The sequence below is a fragment of the Rhododendron vialii genome, chromosome 13a (assembly GCF_030253575.1).
Source record: "Rhododendron vialii isolate Sample 1 chromosome 13a, ASM3025357v1".
Taxonomy (NCBI): domain Eukaryota; kingdom Viridiplantae; phylum Streptophyta; class Magnoliopsida; order Ericales; family Ericaceae; genus Rhododendron; species Rhododendron vialii.
Window position 1 is genome coordinate 25,799,224 of NC_080569.1, and position 17,370 is coordinate 25,816,593.

Here is a 17,370-nt window from a genome sequence, read left to right on the forward strand (position 1 = left end):
ATCATTCAACTATCCGCAAGACAAAAAATGGAGGGAGGTGGAGGCGCCTCCGGTGGTTGTGGTCGTCGGTGGTGTTGGTCAACGGTGGAGATGAGACACCGCGCCCCCCCCCCCCCCCCCCCCTCTCCCTGTTAGAGAGAAGTGAGAATGTGTTGGATTTTTTAATCGATGAGAGGAAATAGGGTTTTTAAAATAACATTCGGATTTTAATCAGATTTAATCTGACACAATCCAAATCTGATCCAATCCGTTTGTTTATTATCAGATTACGGATTAACTTTATCGAATTCAGATCGGATTCTCCGGATATTGACTAGCCTAGTAGTAGCGATGCACACGAGTTAACAAAGCACATAAATTTATGTGCTGATAAATGAACGTCAAGGCCTGCACTTTGATTAAAGCACAGGAGGTCAAGTGAGTTGGCCCAACATTTTACATATCCAGTGACTTAAAGGAAGGTGCCACTAAAGAGGAAAACAAAAAAAGGCTAAACAATAAGCAATCTTCAAGAGAACTCAACTTCAAAGAATACATCTTGCAATTTTGGTCAAACTTGCATCCGTGCCTCCGTGGCATGATCTCAACCGTTCAATCGGGGGATACCTTAGGTGTTCGCCGGTATTTATTCCTAATGAAGCGGCAAACTTGGCCTTACTCCTTTCAACTGAAAAAATAACGTTATGGCATTGGAAGTCTGCAATGATACTCCATGCCCTAGTTGTACTAGCTCTCTAACGTGTAAATGATAGTAGGTTTTCACAGCTCTCAGTCGTCTGGCACAATGCTTCGTTTAGGTCGGGAATGCTGTATGCAAATATTTATAGTTGTCAGATAAAAAAACAGCATATATATAGTCGTCGTGTGCCCATAAATAGCTCCAGCAAACTCTAAACCGCTCGAGCGAGCCAAATCTCATCAGACCCTTCATATCCATGAAGGCTTGACATAGCGTTCGCCCAACCCTTGCTCGAACATTATGTGGAGCGACTTCTCAATCGCACAAGCGTATTTCTGGATTCTTAAAGTTCATCCCATTCTGATTCCGACAACATAAACTTAAATAAACTTAAGAACAATTACAATTTACAGAGAAAGAAATTTCCAACACCATTACATGAAATTACAAAAAAAAAAAAAAAAACAATGTTTTCCAAATGGCATTGCCAACAAAAGGAGAGCAAGGCATGCTGGAGTTTTCCTTTGGCAATGCCACAACAAAACACATCCAAACAAAAACAAAACCCCTCCTCCCAGAGATTCTATCAAGAAACTTGAAAAGCTGCAAAATGATCAACATATAACCCCAGTCACATATAGTACTACATAGCCAACATACTCCTTTTTGTCTAGAATTGACAAAGTACAGGTGAGGCAACAAGAGAGCATAAATCAACAAATAAGCATAGGATCCAGACAAACAGTATACCTGAGCAATGAAATTTAAAACCAAACAGGATAACAATAAGATCAACATAGGACTAGGGATCATAAAACATCCATTTTCAAGGTCCACGAGCTACGCGATATAAACAACTGGAACACTACGCACCAACCAAGAGAAATTAAGGAACCAAAAGATGGCTGCAGTATAACTAAGTATAGACCCAAATAGTATGTTGAGACAACAGATATGCCAATATAACACTCAACATCCCACTGATAAACAGAAATAGTCGCATAAACTACTGAAGGGGGAACTTGGGAAAGCACTGAATGAGCTCAGACATGAAGTGCTCCATTTTTTCATAGTACTGCTGCTGACCGGACAAGAAGTACTCCATTGTTTCAAGCTGGACATGAAGTGTTCCATTTTTTCAAACTGCTGCGGCTGCTGGCCATCTTGTATCTCACTCAATAGGACTAACATCTTGTTCAACTGGACTCCCTTCCAACGGTGTTCAGCTCTTAGGTGGTGCAGTTTAGCCAGTATATCATCAAGCAGACCCTGAATAGAAACGAGATGGTCGGGCCTCCCTCGGCGATCTCTGTGAGGAAGGGCTACCTCTATGTTTGTGGTAGAGGACATAGAACAATTTTTTTTGATAATTACATTGTCACGAACAATGTCTCAAAATTAGGTGAACTTTTGAGCATGCTTGATACCACAGGCAGGTCTCAAGCTCCTATATAAAGAGGAGTTAACTCTTATTAAAGACAAGCATTCAATGCACACCTACTCTCCACTACCATCTCTCTCTCTCTCTCTCTCTCTCTCTCTAAGGTTGCCCTAAGCTCTCTCCTCCTCCACCTCCGGTGGTCTTGAGTCATCGTAGTAACCACCATATTCCCAAAGGGCGACCTCAGGTACTCTTCCCACTCCTCATACCCACACACTAATAACACATTTGATTTGTTAATGCACGTATGTACCGTTAGACATTCACACCTCAACAGTGGAGGACTCAAAGAGATGACATCGGGTCGATTCAGCCTGGATTTGGGTAAAACCGAACCCGAACTGAAATTTATATCAGAAACTGAACTTGGTTTTTTTTTCATCTAGCCACTAGTTCGGCTCGGATTTCCCCCGAATCCAGAGGTTAACTGGCCTAATCCGCAACCGACCCGAACATGTATTGACATAACAAAATTAAGGCATAATGTACATATGTACTATGTGTAGCGGGCCGAATATTCTGGTTCGGTCAAAGTCAATACACTCAGCAGAAGACCGGGCTCAGCCCCTCCTCGATTTTGTCTTATCAGATCGAGCCATTCACTGGACTGTTAGGTTCGGTGGGATAGGTTCGGCTTTGGCAACATTCAGATGAGCAGCATCGGACTGCCAGTCCATACTGAGGTCAATGATCAACTCCATGCAGTTCAGACATTAAGGTTCTGCAGACTCATACAAGCCAGCTCATCCAAGTGAGCCTAACTGCCTTGCTCCATACGTATTAGGGCATGAGTTGGGCACAAGTGCACATGGGTGACAGCTCAGGCACATGCACGATAACTGCCCTATCCAGTACGTTAGGCGTGACTTTATCTGAAGCGGTTACCGAGCGTGAGAGTCACGCGCTCGCTTGGAGAGCAAATCTAGGGACTCTATATAAAGGAAAGAGATCAACCTATAGGGGAACGCTTACGTTAGGCATGACGTTATCTGAAGCGGTAACCGAGCGTGAGAGTCACGCGCTCGCTTGGAGAGAAAATCTAGGGACTCTATATAAAGGAAAGAGATCAACCTATAGGGGAACGCTACCCTAATCTCTCTGTACTTTCCTTTCCTCGCCTTGAGCACTTGCTCACTTAACCATCGGAGTGCCTGACCGGTCGCCTCTGACCGGCTTAGGCACTAACGGGGGTGTCACCTGTGCAGGTTAGGAGTTCGGAGCTAGGGAACCCATTCACTAAACTAGAGGCGCACACAAGGTTAACCGGATCAGATCAACAACCCCACATTATGGTATTTTTCAAATATATCACCGTCAGGCTTGGGTTTCGGTGCAGGAATCATATAAAATCAAACCCAACCTAAACCGGCCGGTTTTTTGAAATTAAAAACCACAACGGAACCCGCGATTAAAAATTCAGGTAAAAACTGCCCCGATTGATTCAAATCAATTCCTGAACGTACCTTGATGCATCAAAGAAAAATTCAAAAGCAAGCAACAAGAAAAGACCAATTAGTACAGTTTTAAACAGTCTTACCATAAGACAGTCTTTGTATATTCTAGAATGACAACAATATGTGGAACTTTTGTTTGAACCATGCATCATTCCTTCAAGGCCAAGCTTTTGGGAAATTAGAGGAAAAGTAAGTAAAAAATTCCAACAATCCTAGACTATAATTTTTTGCTCCGAGTAGTACATTTACTAATTACTTGTACTAACAACCCTGGACCAACTCCTCCTAAAAATCTCATCATCTACCACAAATGCAAGTCCTAAAATATGGATGTGGGGGGTGAAAACAGTGACATATGTTAAATAAACATAATGAGAAATGAAGACAAATTCATTAAAAGAAGTCAAATACAGACAAGGAAGTCAGCGCAACCTCGGACTCATTCAACAACAGAGGTCAACCAAATACTTAGGTCAACTAGATCAAGGGATCCTCAGTTCTGACTTCAAGCTTGGCCAACACTTACTGTAGTTATGGTCAAAAATCCAAAGAGGCCCAAGTTCTCGAGCCGTCAATATCATCAAACAATACTCGTATCAGGTATCTCGGTTGAATAGAGTCCGAGGAGGTTCAAAAGTCTGAACTAATGAGAACCATCTCATGGTCGGTCCTTCTAGATAGCCGAGGTGTATGCTCGTTCAATAGAAGGTCGACAATTATCTCCAAAGTCATGCCCGAGAGAATTTGAGCACATGCACCTCCAAAATGATTGACAAGCATCAATTCGGTTGCTGCATGGGGATGTCAAACCCACATGCGGAGATCTTATGAACAAGATTGCAATGATGACACTTAACCACAGTTACAAGTCTAGTAACCTATGGGTAGTAGCCAAATTCACCTATAAATACAAGAAAAATGCACATAACTGCTAAGTTCCAATGGAAGCATTCACCAAGCGATGTGAGATTGTGACCATCCATCCAAACGTCTACAGGGACTCTTCATTGGAGCTCAACCCCAGCCTGGCTATGGTGCATCACATAACAGATCATCTAAAACCCAATACAGAGACTCAGAGAGTACTATGAGGAAAATACTTCTATTCCATTTTTACTTCATTAAGAGTTCTCGGACTAGTGCCTCTAGTCAACAATTTGCCCTCGAGTGGAAACTGACTTAACCGTCGGAGGGCATTTCCGGTTGCCAACCCCAGCTGGAGTGCCACTAACGGACTTCTATTTCTGATTATGGTAGCTAGTTGACGAGCGTAGAATAAGAATATCTTTTCTTGTTAAGCCAAAGTCAGCAAGGAAAGCCCTCATCTTCTAAGAAGGGACTCATAGAGTAAATCCCATCACAAAGAGGGAATCCTAAAGCAATTGTCTTTTACTTTTCCTCTTTTAAAGTCATATGACTCACACTCAGTTCCAACCCATGTCGCATAATTTGTTATATCGTAGAGGCTTGCCATGTAAATAGGAAATAAAATCGAGGTATGAATCAACTGATTCTGATTGGCAAGAGATACAAGAAAACATTTAAAGCCCCCATAACAAGAGAAAATGACCAGTTTTGGTACGTCGTAGTTGTAATCAATTGGACTTCTTTATGGGTGCTAGTCGTGCTATGGACTAATGGCCTTTTACCGTGTGACTCTACCAATTGAAGCAACATGCATAGCATTGACGAGCCAATTACTTGGAGAGCAAATGCCTGAGAATTGGTAGCTTTGAAATTACCTGAGAAATGGTACTATACACAAAGCCACGTGCAATTCTTAGAGAATAATTAACATGCATATAAGATTCCTTCGGTTTCTTCAGCAAAAGGAAATGAAACAATAGCCGGTAACATATAACTCAATCGCAAAAAAGTAGATCTTTTAGATACCAACCTTTGCAGCCTGAGCACCTAATGTAAGTCTCTTCACATGAACAAGGCTCTCAAGAAGTCCTCTTAAAGTATCTTGGATCCTTTCATTATCGTCATATCTATCCAAGTCGCAGTCAAGGGTAGCATCAACCAAAGATGATATGTTCCTCAGCTGACAATTCCTCGGTATACAACCGGAAATCTCCAATGACCGGAGATAAGGAGCCGATATTTCCAACCTTTCATTGTCGTGTTCACTATCAACTTCATCTTCTTCAGAGTCATCGTGTTCCCCGTCATCTTCTTCAGAGTCATCGTGTTCCCCATCATCTTCCTCAGAGTCACCATGTTCCCCATCATCTTCCTCTTCTTCAGAGTTGTTGTGTTCGCCATCAGATTCCTCTTCTTCAGAGGAGTTGAGTTTGCCATCAGATTCCTCTTCTTCAGAGTCATTGTGTTCACCATCAGATTCCTCTTCTTCAGAGGAGTTGAGTTCGCCATCAGATTCCTCTTCTTCAGAGTCATTGTGTTCGCCATCAGATTCCTCTTCTTCAGAGTAGTTGTGTTCCCCATCCTCTGCCTCTTCTTCAGAGTTGTCGTGTTCGATGTTCAAATAAAAAAAATTGTTTTCCCCATCGTCGTCGTCTTCGCCATCAGATTCCTCTTCTTCAGATTCACTATCGTCATCTTCATCATCTTCTTCAGAGTCATTATCGTGTTCCCTATCCGGTACATATCCTTCCCAAAACTCTCTAAGGATCAATTTTTTCACACTGGTATTACTGAGGTCCAAACGACTAAAACCCCCATAGTTACACAATTCCAATACTTCCAACACAGGACTACCAGCTAATATCTTTTCAATCACACCATCACTCAACTTCACATACCCAATCGACAGTTTCTTTAGCGAATTCCAGGCAACATTTCCTTTAGGAATAACCCTACACAACGAGAAACCCAAACTTTTGAACGATGAATTCGTATACAAAACCTGTGGCAACTCGTACCGTACGTCCTCGTCCAAATCATCGGAGTCGAATTCGAGGTAAAGCTCCTCCACGCCCTTCCCCGCTGCAAATCGAGTCCACGAATTCACATTCGGAGCGAAACGCGGCTGGTAAAAGAAATCGACCCCGAATTTCTCGAGCTTGGAGAAGCTGAAGACGGGAAGGGTTTTGTCAACGAAGGCGACGAATCCCTCCTCGTTTGTTGTGAGGTAGTCATCTTGACGGAAGAGGAGGGATGGGAGGTAAGTCCAGAGGAATTGCCATCGTTTCGACAAGGCTTCGGTTTTGATGGCGTCTCGGACAGGTAGGAAGGAGAGGATGTGGACGAGTACGGATTCGGGCAATGCAGTGATGCGGTCGTCGCCGGCCATTTTCCGGCCGTGTCTGTGTTTCCTTCGTTTCGTACTTTTGGGGTTTTGAAAAGTACTTGGATTTTTACTTCTTGTCTTGTTGTTGATGATCGTCGTTCTTTAACTTCAAAATCATCCTTTAATTTTTGTTTATTTTCAGTTAAACCCTCTAAATTTTATTTGTGAATAGTGAAGTTTTTTTTTTTTTTTTTGAAGAGTAAGAAATGCATTAATATTAATAATAAGGAGAATAGTTACAGGTACAAACAACAGAATAATAGGACTCGGATCCTCTGTCCAAGCGTCTGTCCCATCGTTCTCCTTGCGCCACATAACTCACTCCAGCTCCTTTTAACTTCTCCTATTAATATCTTTTTAACTTCTCCTCTTAATCTCTGTTTGGCGCCCAATAAATAGGCATGATGATTAATTATTTTATGAGGTCCATTTCGGATTCCAAAAAATTGATTTAAACCGCATGTTTTTTTTCTATGCTTTTTTGTAAAAAGAATTACTCAAACCAATATCCGTAAGTGTTTTTTCAGCATTTGTAGGGGTCATACGAATTCTGCAACACCAGTAAAGAGGCGTAGCTTTTGAAATGATAAATGCAACAGCCTTTTCATAAACTGAGATCAATGAAATTGTTTGAATGTTCAGAATACTGTACTGCTTTCATTAGGTCACGCCAATATCAGCTTCTCCAAACAAAAAATAGCTAGAAAGTACTATCAGGGCATTGAAATTTTCTTGAAGATCGAATTTTTATGTACTTCGATTAATTGCAGAACACTAGAATGGAGTTACAAAATCCACAATATACAGACAACATCTCCCTCGATGTGTAGAACAGTTCTGTTCTCATTTTCTCAAGAGCCATACAACTAGATGCCGCACATTACAAATTGAACAAAATGTTACAACTTGTTTTCACAAGAGCTTCATAGGATCTTTCAGTTGCATCCATGTTTTCTCCACAAGCAACAAATATTGCCAGGATTGTAAACACCATTCCCTTCCCTTGACCATCATGCAGATATAGGCCCCACCAAGAACCAGCCAGATTTTTATCAAAAAAAAAAGAACCAGCCAGATTTTTTTGCTAAAAAACAAATCAAATTTTAACGCCACTTCGTTGGATTTATCATTTCCACCATTTTTTGCGGCTCTTCTTCGCTTCTGAGTGGCCAACCTTCTGTAGCATTGTTGTTGTCTCTTGTAACCGAGTTTTATAGTCTTTCTTCCACGTTTCAAACTTGAGCTTCAGTTTTCGAAGTTCCTCGTCATGAGCTATGCTGGAAGCTAAGCTCGCTGATTTTAATTCACTGTCAATGCTGGAATTGCCATGAAACTCATTTTCACATTGCTCTCTCGGTTGAGTATTATCATTTAATCTTCTGTTTCTTTGTTGTGGTTCTGTATCGCAAGGCAATTCTGGAATATCTTCTTCTATTCTTCCATCAGTACCGTTGGTTTCCAAGGGCGTTGAAGCATCAGCTCCATGATAAGGATATAATGGGAAAGGATCAAATATTACTGGTTGATCGGTGATGCATTTAGAAGTAAGGCTTTTCTTGGCTGCTGCTAGACTTATCTGCACAAATATGGGTACAAGAACATTCGTCATGTCGTAAAATAAAACAAATTTTCTTGAAGTTCCATCTACATGCATATACACTAACATCTGTGTTTGAAGAGAGGAGGGATTTTTTCAGAGAAATGAAGAGGTTAAGGAAAAGATAAAAATATAACGATGCAAAGGAAAGGTATTGCTATATCTTTGTTTTCCTTTCCTTTGGTAAATCCCTCACCAATCCATGATCCAAACCAGTGGCGGCTCCAGAAATTTGTGATTGGGTGTTCAGAAATTAACTTAACTCTACTAGCTAATATATTAACTAATAATATATGTTCATGAATCTCATATAGTTGTATAAATAGTATGGTCAAAAAACATAACTTTTGTTCTTAAAAAATTAACTACGGGGCGAAATGAAAACTTAAAAATATATACTATATTTTTTAACAAAAATTTATTTTTTTCAAAAGTTGTTGTATTTTGTAGTAGACAATGTTTTGAGAATAGAGAAGGTAAAGTTTTACAGTTGTCCTCAATGAGTTTTCATATTTTTTGTCAACATTTAATTAGCGTATTAATCTACTAAAACCCTTGTGAAAGAAATTTTAGGGAGTACGTTAGGGTTGACATTCTCAAAAATATTTTTAAGATGACATGATGAGATTTTCTATCATATTCTTAAATTCGGAGGAATATTATTCAAGTAAACGGGGTTTGCAATGTTGTTGAATTTTTTTAAAGTTTTGTCCATAATTTTGTAAGCTAACTAGACACACACAAAAAAAGGTTATTGTCATGAATGTGAAATTAACACATTTAGATCATCGACAATAAAGATGGAGAAATGATGTAAAGCATAATACTTACACCGATATATTCTTCCTTTCACTTTCTTTTTACAATTTTTTATTATTATGATTATAAGCTTTATTTGATGCAATGTGTTAAGTGTTCAAATATGAATTACGTACCAAGATTGACGGACTGTAATTGGATTGTAATTGAGTGTCCAATTCGTTTTGGGTTAGGTGTTCAATTCTTTTTGCGTTACGTGTTCAAGACTTTTAGAATAAAGTGTTCATTGATATTTATGTTGGGTGTTCAAAGAAATGCTAGCTCATAATTTTTACATATATTCTAAGCACAAAAAATTTGTTCGGGTGTTCAGTTGACCATGCAACCTATAACATGGAGCCGCCTCTGATCCAAACATGGCCTAAAGAACTATCCATGGTAGGACACTATGATCATGTAAGCCGCTATACTATTACGATCATTTGCAGAAGAAGTTTGGGACTATCATCTAAAACAGAAGGCAGCCATAAAGCGAGGACATTTCTATGCCTTAATCTGTCAAATTAAAAATTGTTTACAATTTTTTAACATACTTATTATCTGGTTTGAATCTGAGAAAGGCCAAGATGTCCATTGGAGTAACAAGGGATGGAGAATTGGAAGCAAGGAAAACTCACCTGCAAAGATGTCAGCTGATCTTGCCAAATTTTCTCCATTGAGTTCATCTTTGCCTCATAATGTGACCACTTCTTATCAAACTTCTGAAGTTGTTGTCTAATAGCAGCATTTTCCTCTTCCTTTATCCCCAGTTCTGTCTCTGCCCTAAGGAGCCGACTTTGAAGGTCAGCAATAGCTGAAGGTGAAACTTGAACATAGTCCTGCCAAAGAAACAGGGAACATTAATCAACGAAAGATTTGGAGTATGTGCTAAAAATAATGGGGGCAAAATGGGAAAATCAGATTATTGATTCTCAACGCTTGTTTTCTTTTGTTCCTTTTTCTTGACTTCTGATTCAGCTTAATTAAAAGCTAACTACTAAAATTTGAAAAGGGACAAAAATTATAGCCATCCATAAGATAACAAACCAGTATTGTGAAAGAAAGTTTGGTTGGATCTATGTCAGAATAAACCAAAAAAAAAAAAAAGACAATTGCTGCTGCTGGTTAAACCAAACCGTTGACTGATTCTCTTAGAAATTATTGAAGTAGATGTTGATCGCATATTATAGATGTCATTTTACAATGCAAACGTAAATAGCCTCCGCAAACAAAGTGGCAGTTCGAAAGAGTGAAAGAAATTAAAATGCTATCCATCAAATAAAATAATCAACGAGCACATTTGAAGAATTTAATTGGAAATATGCCCCAATGAACTACGAAGATTCTAAAGAAAATCGCTGCAGCTATTTAAACCATAGCATATATTAACTCTCGTAAAATGATCACAATAAAATGTCGACCTCATATTGTATAAGTAAATGTCTCACACAAACACAAAAAACTTCCACGAGCAAAGTAGCAGTGCCAAAGACAAAAAATGCTTTAGACCTTACTTGTAGGCCTGGCCGCAAGATATTTACCTTTGTTTCTGGATTTCTCCAGTCTAGTGTCCTCATATCTTCCATGGGTTTAGTGCCCAGCAATCTGAAATTTTCCTTACAATTAAGACGAGTCAACCAGCCACGGATCACTGCGTAAGAGGATGAAAGTTTAGCATGTTATTTGCAGCAGCAAGGTTAATGCAAAGTTCAATAATTTTACCAGATTGCAAACATATAATTGCGATCTTCTTTTTTTGTGCAGTTCTCCATTCAATCCACTTTTTTGTATGCTGCTGTATCACAATAATTGCTGCTAATCTTCTACTCAGTGCTAGGTAATCCTTTCTTGAACTTTCACCACGAACAACTGCATACATGTATTTTTTGAATGAGCACTTAGAAACAAAACGTAACATCTTCTAGCCTACAAAATTAGGGTACTAAAATGTGGATTATGTTAGTATTCTCTTTTGAAGCTGTTAAAGCTTGCCCCGCAATGGTTAATTATAACCTCCAAAACTAGTATATGAGTGGGCGGCTTCTCCACTCATTTCAAATTTGTTTTGAGTTTGGTGCTTTAACATGGTATTAGAGCTAGGCTTTTGGAGGATTTTGGACAAGACTCTCTTGATTAATTGCTCTGTTGTGTACCATAAGTGCACCTTGTTTCGATACGATCCCAATGATATGGATCCTTTATTTACCTCTCCACGTGCGGGTTAGGAGTCTCATGTGCAGGGAGTGTTAAAGCTTGTCCCGCATTTGTTAATTATAAGCTCCAAAACTAGTAAGTGTTAAAGCTTGTCTCACAATTGTTAATTGTAACCTCCAAAACTAGTATATAAACCTCGGTGGCCCCTCCACTCAATGGAAGTTGATTTTGAGTTGGATAGTTTAACAAAAGGCATTAATAAATTAGACTGGGCTTTTTTTTTTTTTTTTGTCAAAATGGTAAAACTATATTGCATCAGATGTCCAAAATGGTAGGAAAAAATATTTTGGGTTGATTAGGTTGAGGAACAAAATTAGAGATGAACGTATATATTTTCCTTCTTGGCCAAATAACATTAGAGAATGAAAAAGGAACAGGAGATTGAAGGCTATCTTAGGCTATCAAATATACTTGTTTGCTTTTGTTTGAGAGAGGAAGACCGCGTTGAAGGGATGTAAATGCAATTTGAGAGTCCTAACTCTAACCGCCTATCATCTTTTTTGCACATGCTGGATCTTTTAAACCCAAGTAGAAGCTAAACTGATCCATCGTTACTTCCTACTAGTTGACTGACATGTCCACTAAAGAACTCCGCGTCTGAAACCGGAGAAATTTGGAAAACCAGAAATAGAAACCTCTAGATATTGAATAAATAAAGTAAGTAAATGGTGTGTGCATTACATGATTGCAGTATAATTGCTCCTCCTTTAAGCTTGAGATAGTAACAGCGGGCTTGGTGTCCTCGAAAGTATCTTTGAATCTCCAGTACTCTTTCCCTCGTATCATTCATCAAATCTGGCAATTCAATCTGCAACAAACATATGATTATCAGATAACGGGATCAATTTATGCTGCACAACTGATTCAGAACAGAAGGAACAAAGGATGTAACATACATGTTAAAACCTATTTGTTGGAACTTTTAAATAAAAATTATTATTATTAGATACACTTATCGTTGCTTATATGAATTACCGTTCCAAAATTTATTACATGTTAAATTACTTATTTTACAAAATTTAATAGGACTATGGGAGATATGTCTCATATTATCATTACATTAAATGAAAAATAATTTTAGAGTCTATAAATAGGATATCATTCTTCACAAGAATGTTGAATGAAAAAAGAGGATAAGGAGATAGAGGGAGGAGAAGAAATACACTTATATATTCTAGAGCTATATATCCATGTTAGAGAGGTACATGGATGGCCTATGATAGTGTCTACTACTACTATTTCTATATGTTGGGCAACTCGGTTCGTGACTTATTCAAATCTTCCTTGTGATAGTGAACATCGGATGACGAAAGCTTGTGAGTGGTTGAATCTTGGGCTAGTACACTCCGGTTAAACCTTCATGAGTGGAGGAATATTAGCCTTATGACAGTGCTCAACACACCTCCTATTCTCACAGAGTAACAGGCTAGCTCTTTCCTACTCTTGATATCTTCATACGTTCTCAATTTTACTTGTTACTTTTGGAGGTTTATGTGTTCTAACTTCAAATAATCCTTGTGATAAAATGATATATTTTAAATTAATAGTTTTCACACTATTCACCAACTCTGATATTATACAAACCCTAGCACTGAAAATTCCCAGTTCTCTTGTGTAGCATGGTCCACATCCTCTCCGCTTTTTTGTAAAGAAAGAGGGTTGTATGTCATATAACCTCCAGTACTGGGAAACAAGATGGGAATTACCATTTCTCTCGTGTGGAGTCCATTTTTTGCGTCATAACGATCTAGTTTTAGGCAACCCACACAAAAAGTTCTCAGTAATTCCAATACCATCTCGCGTGCTTCTGCGGTCTTCGAAACAAGTTCTTGGATAAGTTCTTCCAAAAGGAAGTGAAATATGAGGAACTTATAATGAGCTTTCAAAATAGGATGGCCAAGTTGTGTGAGGGTGTTGAGATCATGTGAAGCCGACTTACTAGTGCATTGAATCATTCAATGCGTATGGTTCTGCAGTTTGTAGCCTCCTTTAGCTATCTCAGTATTCAAAAATACGCCAAGATCTTATATCTGTAGAAAACTTCAGCACTGTTTCTCATGAACTCAAGATCTAGTGTAGACTATTACTTTAATAAGAGCTGTCATAATGTACAAGAAGGCTATTTTGAAAAGAGTTTAGTAATGATATCGAAACCTTTTGGCAGAGGATATGGCAATGCAACAACCACTTCATGGAATGGCTTAAGAGCCTCAAATGTATCTCACAAGTGAACCAAAATTAGACCTACTAATTCATTGAACAGGTATAACAAAGATATCATATTTCACTTCAAACTTTATGGACAGAGATAAGGTATCGCAACTATGTCATATGGACTCAGTTACGACCTTAAGCGTATCCGGCACGGGTATGTATCCAGGTGCTGGACTCATCCAACTTTTATGTCAAAGCCACTGGACCCTCAAAAGTACTTTTTTTTTTAAATATGCATATATGGTGATGTACTTGTTTTTCTACTTTCTAATGTATATGTGTTTACAAGGTGTCTGAGATAATATGATATATTACCTAGGAGTTTTATGCATAATTCTGACCTAAAATTATGTGCGTTTCAGCAGAGTATCCTACTAAAATCCCACGCCTTACTAAAATCCCGTAGTGTCCAACAAAAGTACTTCATACATCTCTAACAGAGCCCTGAGGATTAGTCTAGTTGGTTTGTGGGTTTGCTTCCAACACAATTGACCAGGTTTCGATTTTTGGGTTAGGCCACAAGAATGTAATTTCTAGTGAATTCCCTAGTTCCGGAGGGGATGGCCTGCCTTTGATTGGACCGGGGAGGGGATTAGTTGAGGTGCGAGTAAGCTGGCTCACACACCCCTGACCGTCGGAGAAGGAAAAAAAAAAAAAAAATCTCTAAGACTCTAACAGAACCCATATAACATATAGCACATATGAGACTTCATCTAGATCCAAGAATTTTTTCAGTAATTTGTGCTTATAATCTCATTTTCCTAAATCCCATCAAATCAAAATGCTATGTAACTGCATATAATTCCAAAAGCAAGCAATCACATGCACATAAATGAAATGCAAATATAGTTGTATATTTGATTATTTACCCACTTCGTCTAGACAATGAATCTCAAGCATTAAAAACGCAGTTTAATTTGTTAGCCAAAGATTCCCATACCTTACTTAGAACAAACCCATTTTTGATACCACACTCGCCTTTCTTTCTACCCTCAATTTGATTCAAATCTTGCCTCAACCCAAACTTCTGCACGTTCAACTGCACCGCCCTTCTTGCCGAAGGTAAGCGAGCCCTCGACACCGGACGAGACGGCAACGCCGGCGGCACGTCCGGCAGCTGTTCGTCCTTTTGCATGAGTGAGTCCAGCATAAGCTCCAGTGAGCTACGAGTACTTGTCAAGCGCTTCGCCATATTTCTACTGCCACAAAAGACTACACCAAACTAAACCCATAAACCAGAATTGACCCCAAACCCAATAACCAGGAGATCCATTTTTGGATCTTCCTCGAGTCAAACCAGTGGAGTGGTACTTATTGCACAGAAATTTGTATGGATTAAAACCCAGAAACAGAGGTCAAAGGGAAAGGCGTGGATTTGGGAATCGCTTGAGCTGCCGGCCAAGCTGGGTTGCAGATTTTTGGGGACGGAACAGGAGTTCGTCTGAAGAAAGAGGTGATTTGCCTTTTGCTTTTTTAATATGTGGAATTCAAATAACGAGATATAGGTCCCACTTTTTCAGGTTGTTGAAGCCAACCGTTGTAAGGTCTTTGACGGGAATTTTGCTCCACGCGCAAGGACGTAATTGGCATAAAGTCGAATTTACAAAACTATTAGGGAAAATTTCAAAAAAGCTCCTGAACTTTCTGACAACTTGCAAAAAAACATCTGAACTTTCACTATTAACAAAAAAACACCTAAACTTAGCATTCCGTTAGCAATTAAACCCCTGCCGTCCAATTCCGTCAATTTTTAACGGATGGAGCTAACGGAAGGAGTTAACTTTTTATTTTTTTTTACTTTTTACATTCAAAAATTACTTTTAACTCTTTCTTTTTTTTATTGGTAAATAAATATGCAATAAAGTTCTTTTTTTTCCTACTATTTATCAAAAATTACTTTAACTCTATTTTTTACTATTTATAAAAATAACTTTAACCACCATCTTTTTTGTTTCTTTCAAATTTTACCTTTCCCCTTTTCTCTCTCTCTCTCTCTCCCTCTTTTTTTTTTAGAACTTTAACCCCACTCCACCAATCAACTGCCAAGGCTCTAGCTCTAATTTTAGAAATTCGAAATTACTCTTTTTTTTAGCATTCTTGTTTTTTATATTTTTTACTTCCAAAATTACTTTTAACACTTTATTTTTAGTAGTAAATAAATATGAAATAAAGTTTTTTTTTCTTACTATTTATCAAAAATTACTTTAACTCTAATCTTTACTATTTATAATAATAACTTTAACCCATTTTTACTATTTATTGCATATTTATTTATGACTAAAAAAAAGAATGAGTTAAAAGTAATTTTTGGAAGTAAAAGTAGTAAAAAAAGAAAAGGTTACAAAGAGGAGGTTAAAAGAACTTTTGAATTTTTGAAATTGTGGCTAAGGCTTTGGCGGTTGGTTGTGGGGTTAGTTGGTGGTGTGGAGTCGATTCTAATAAGAAAAAAGGGAGAGAGAGGGGGGGGGGGGGGGGTGGAAAGGTAAAATTTGAAAATAAAACATAGGGTTAAAGTAATTTTCGATAAATAATAAGAAAAAAAAGAACTTAATTGCATATTTATTTGCCAATAAAAAAAGAAAGAGTTAAAAGTAATTTTTGAATGTAAAAAGTAAAAAAATAAAAAGTTAACACCTTCCGTTAGCTCCATCCGTTAAAAATTGACGGAATTGGATGGCAGGGGTTTAATTGCTAACGGAATGCTAAGTTTAGGTGTTTTTTTTGTTAATAGTGAAAGTCCAGGTGTTTTTTTGCAAATTATCAAAAAATTCAAGGGTTTTTTTGAAATTTTCCCAAACTATTAGTTACTTCTTGAGCACCGCCACGTGGTGTTTTAGAAAACTATTCCAGCTAGGAGTCCAAGGTCCCTAAAGTACCGCATGGGCACAACATAAAATGGAACTGCGCTCTGCTTTGACTTGGGGAACAGCAACCCCCGATAGCGTCCGTCCAAATTTTGTGTAATTTTGTTTTGCTCATATTTGTCACGACCTTTTAAATTTTTGAGAGAAAACATGTCAAATTTGTCACAACCTTTAAATTTTTGAAGGAAAAAAATATGTTTAATTCGTGTTCTACTACCTACTGTTGTCCTTTCAATTTCATTTTTGACAACATCAATGAATTCTCGAGTCGAAAAAATGAACGATTCAAATTACATTAATAAAACCTAAGTGAGCTCATTGGAAGCACCATTATTCTGTAATGTACCCTCACAATCAAGTGCTAGGTCCCTGAAAATAAACATTGCCAATTAATTTACATGAAGATGATTTTACATTTTTTTTTTTGGGTTACCAACTAACCAAGAAAAAATTGCGAAGATGATTAAATTCACTAGACTAATCGCTAGAAAATTTACTATTTACTAATATTGCAAATTTTCACTTATCAGAGGATTGTATATTCCATGTCTACAGAATCATGGGGTTGATTGGCTCCACGTAAACTATCCCTAATGGGTTGCCTTTTCTCATGCTATAGCGATGAAAAGGTAATGTTTAGGAATTAGGAGGCTAATACAATAGTTTAAAGTACAAGAGGATTGGTCATCAAGAATTAGTCGAGATGCGGGTACGCTGGCCGGACATCCGAATTATAAAAAATACAACAATTTGAGTGGGGTGGGTGATTGATCTGATTCTATTGGTTAGAACGGCAGAAGAATGTATGATGACAAAGAATTTACAAGGTTGGTAGCTACAATGATCATCTAGATGG

At 38.2% G+C, this 17,370-nt stretch overlaps 2 protein-coding genes across 2 annotated transcripts; both read right to left on the bottom strand.

Moving 5' to 3' along the window:
• Nucleotides 1-1,020: 1,020 nt before the first annotated feature.
• Nucleotides 1,021-6,881, bottom strand: LOC131314427 (F-box/LRR-repeat protein At1g55660-like). Its single transcript, XM_058343034.1, has 2 exons — nucleotides 5,472-6,881; nucleotides 1,021-1,282 (listed from the first exon to the last, which is right to left on the bottom strand). The coding sequence occupies exons 1-2, from the start codon at nucleotides 6,828-6,830 to the stop codon at nucleotides 1,124-1,126; spliced, it is 1,518 nt and encodes a 505-aa protein (XP_058199017.1). The 5' UTR covers nucleotides 6,831-6,881; the 3' UTR covers nucleotides 1,021-1,123.
• Nucleotides 6,882-7,548: 667 nt separating this feature from the next.
• Nucleotides 7,549-15,136, bottom strand: LOC131313367 (myosin-2-like). Its single transcript, XM_058341644.1, has 6 exons — nucleotides 14,591-15,136; nucleotides 12,118-12,244; nucleotides 10,945-11,091; nucleotides 10,764-10,873; nucleotides 9,861-10,061; nucleotides 7,549-8,403 (listed from the first exon to the last, which is right to left on the bottom strand). The coding sequence occupies exons 1-6, from the start codon at nucleotides 14,840-14,842 to the stop codon at nucleotides 7,954-7,956; spliced, it is 1,287 nt and encodes a 428-aa protein (XP_058197627.1). The 5' UTR covers nucleotides 14,843-15,136; the 3' UTR covers nucleotides 7,549-7,953.
• Between the last annotated feature and the right edge of the window lie 2,234 nt (nucleotides 15,137-17,370).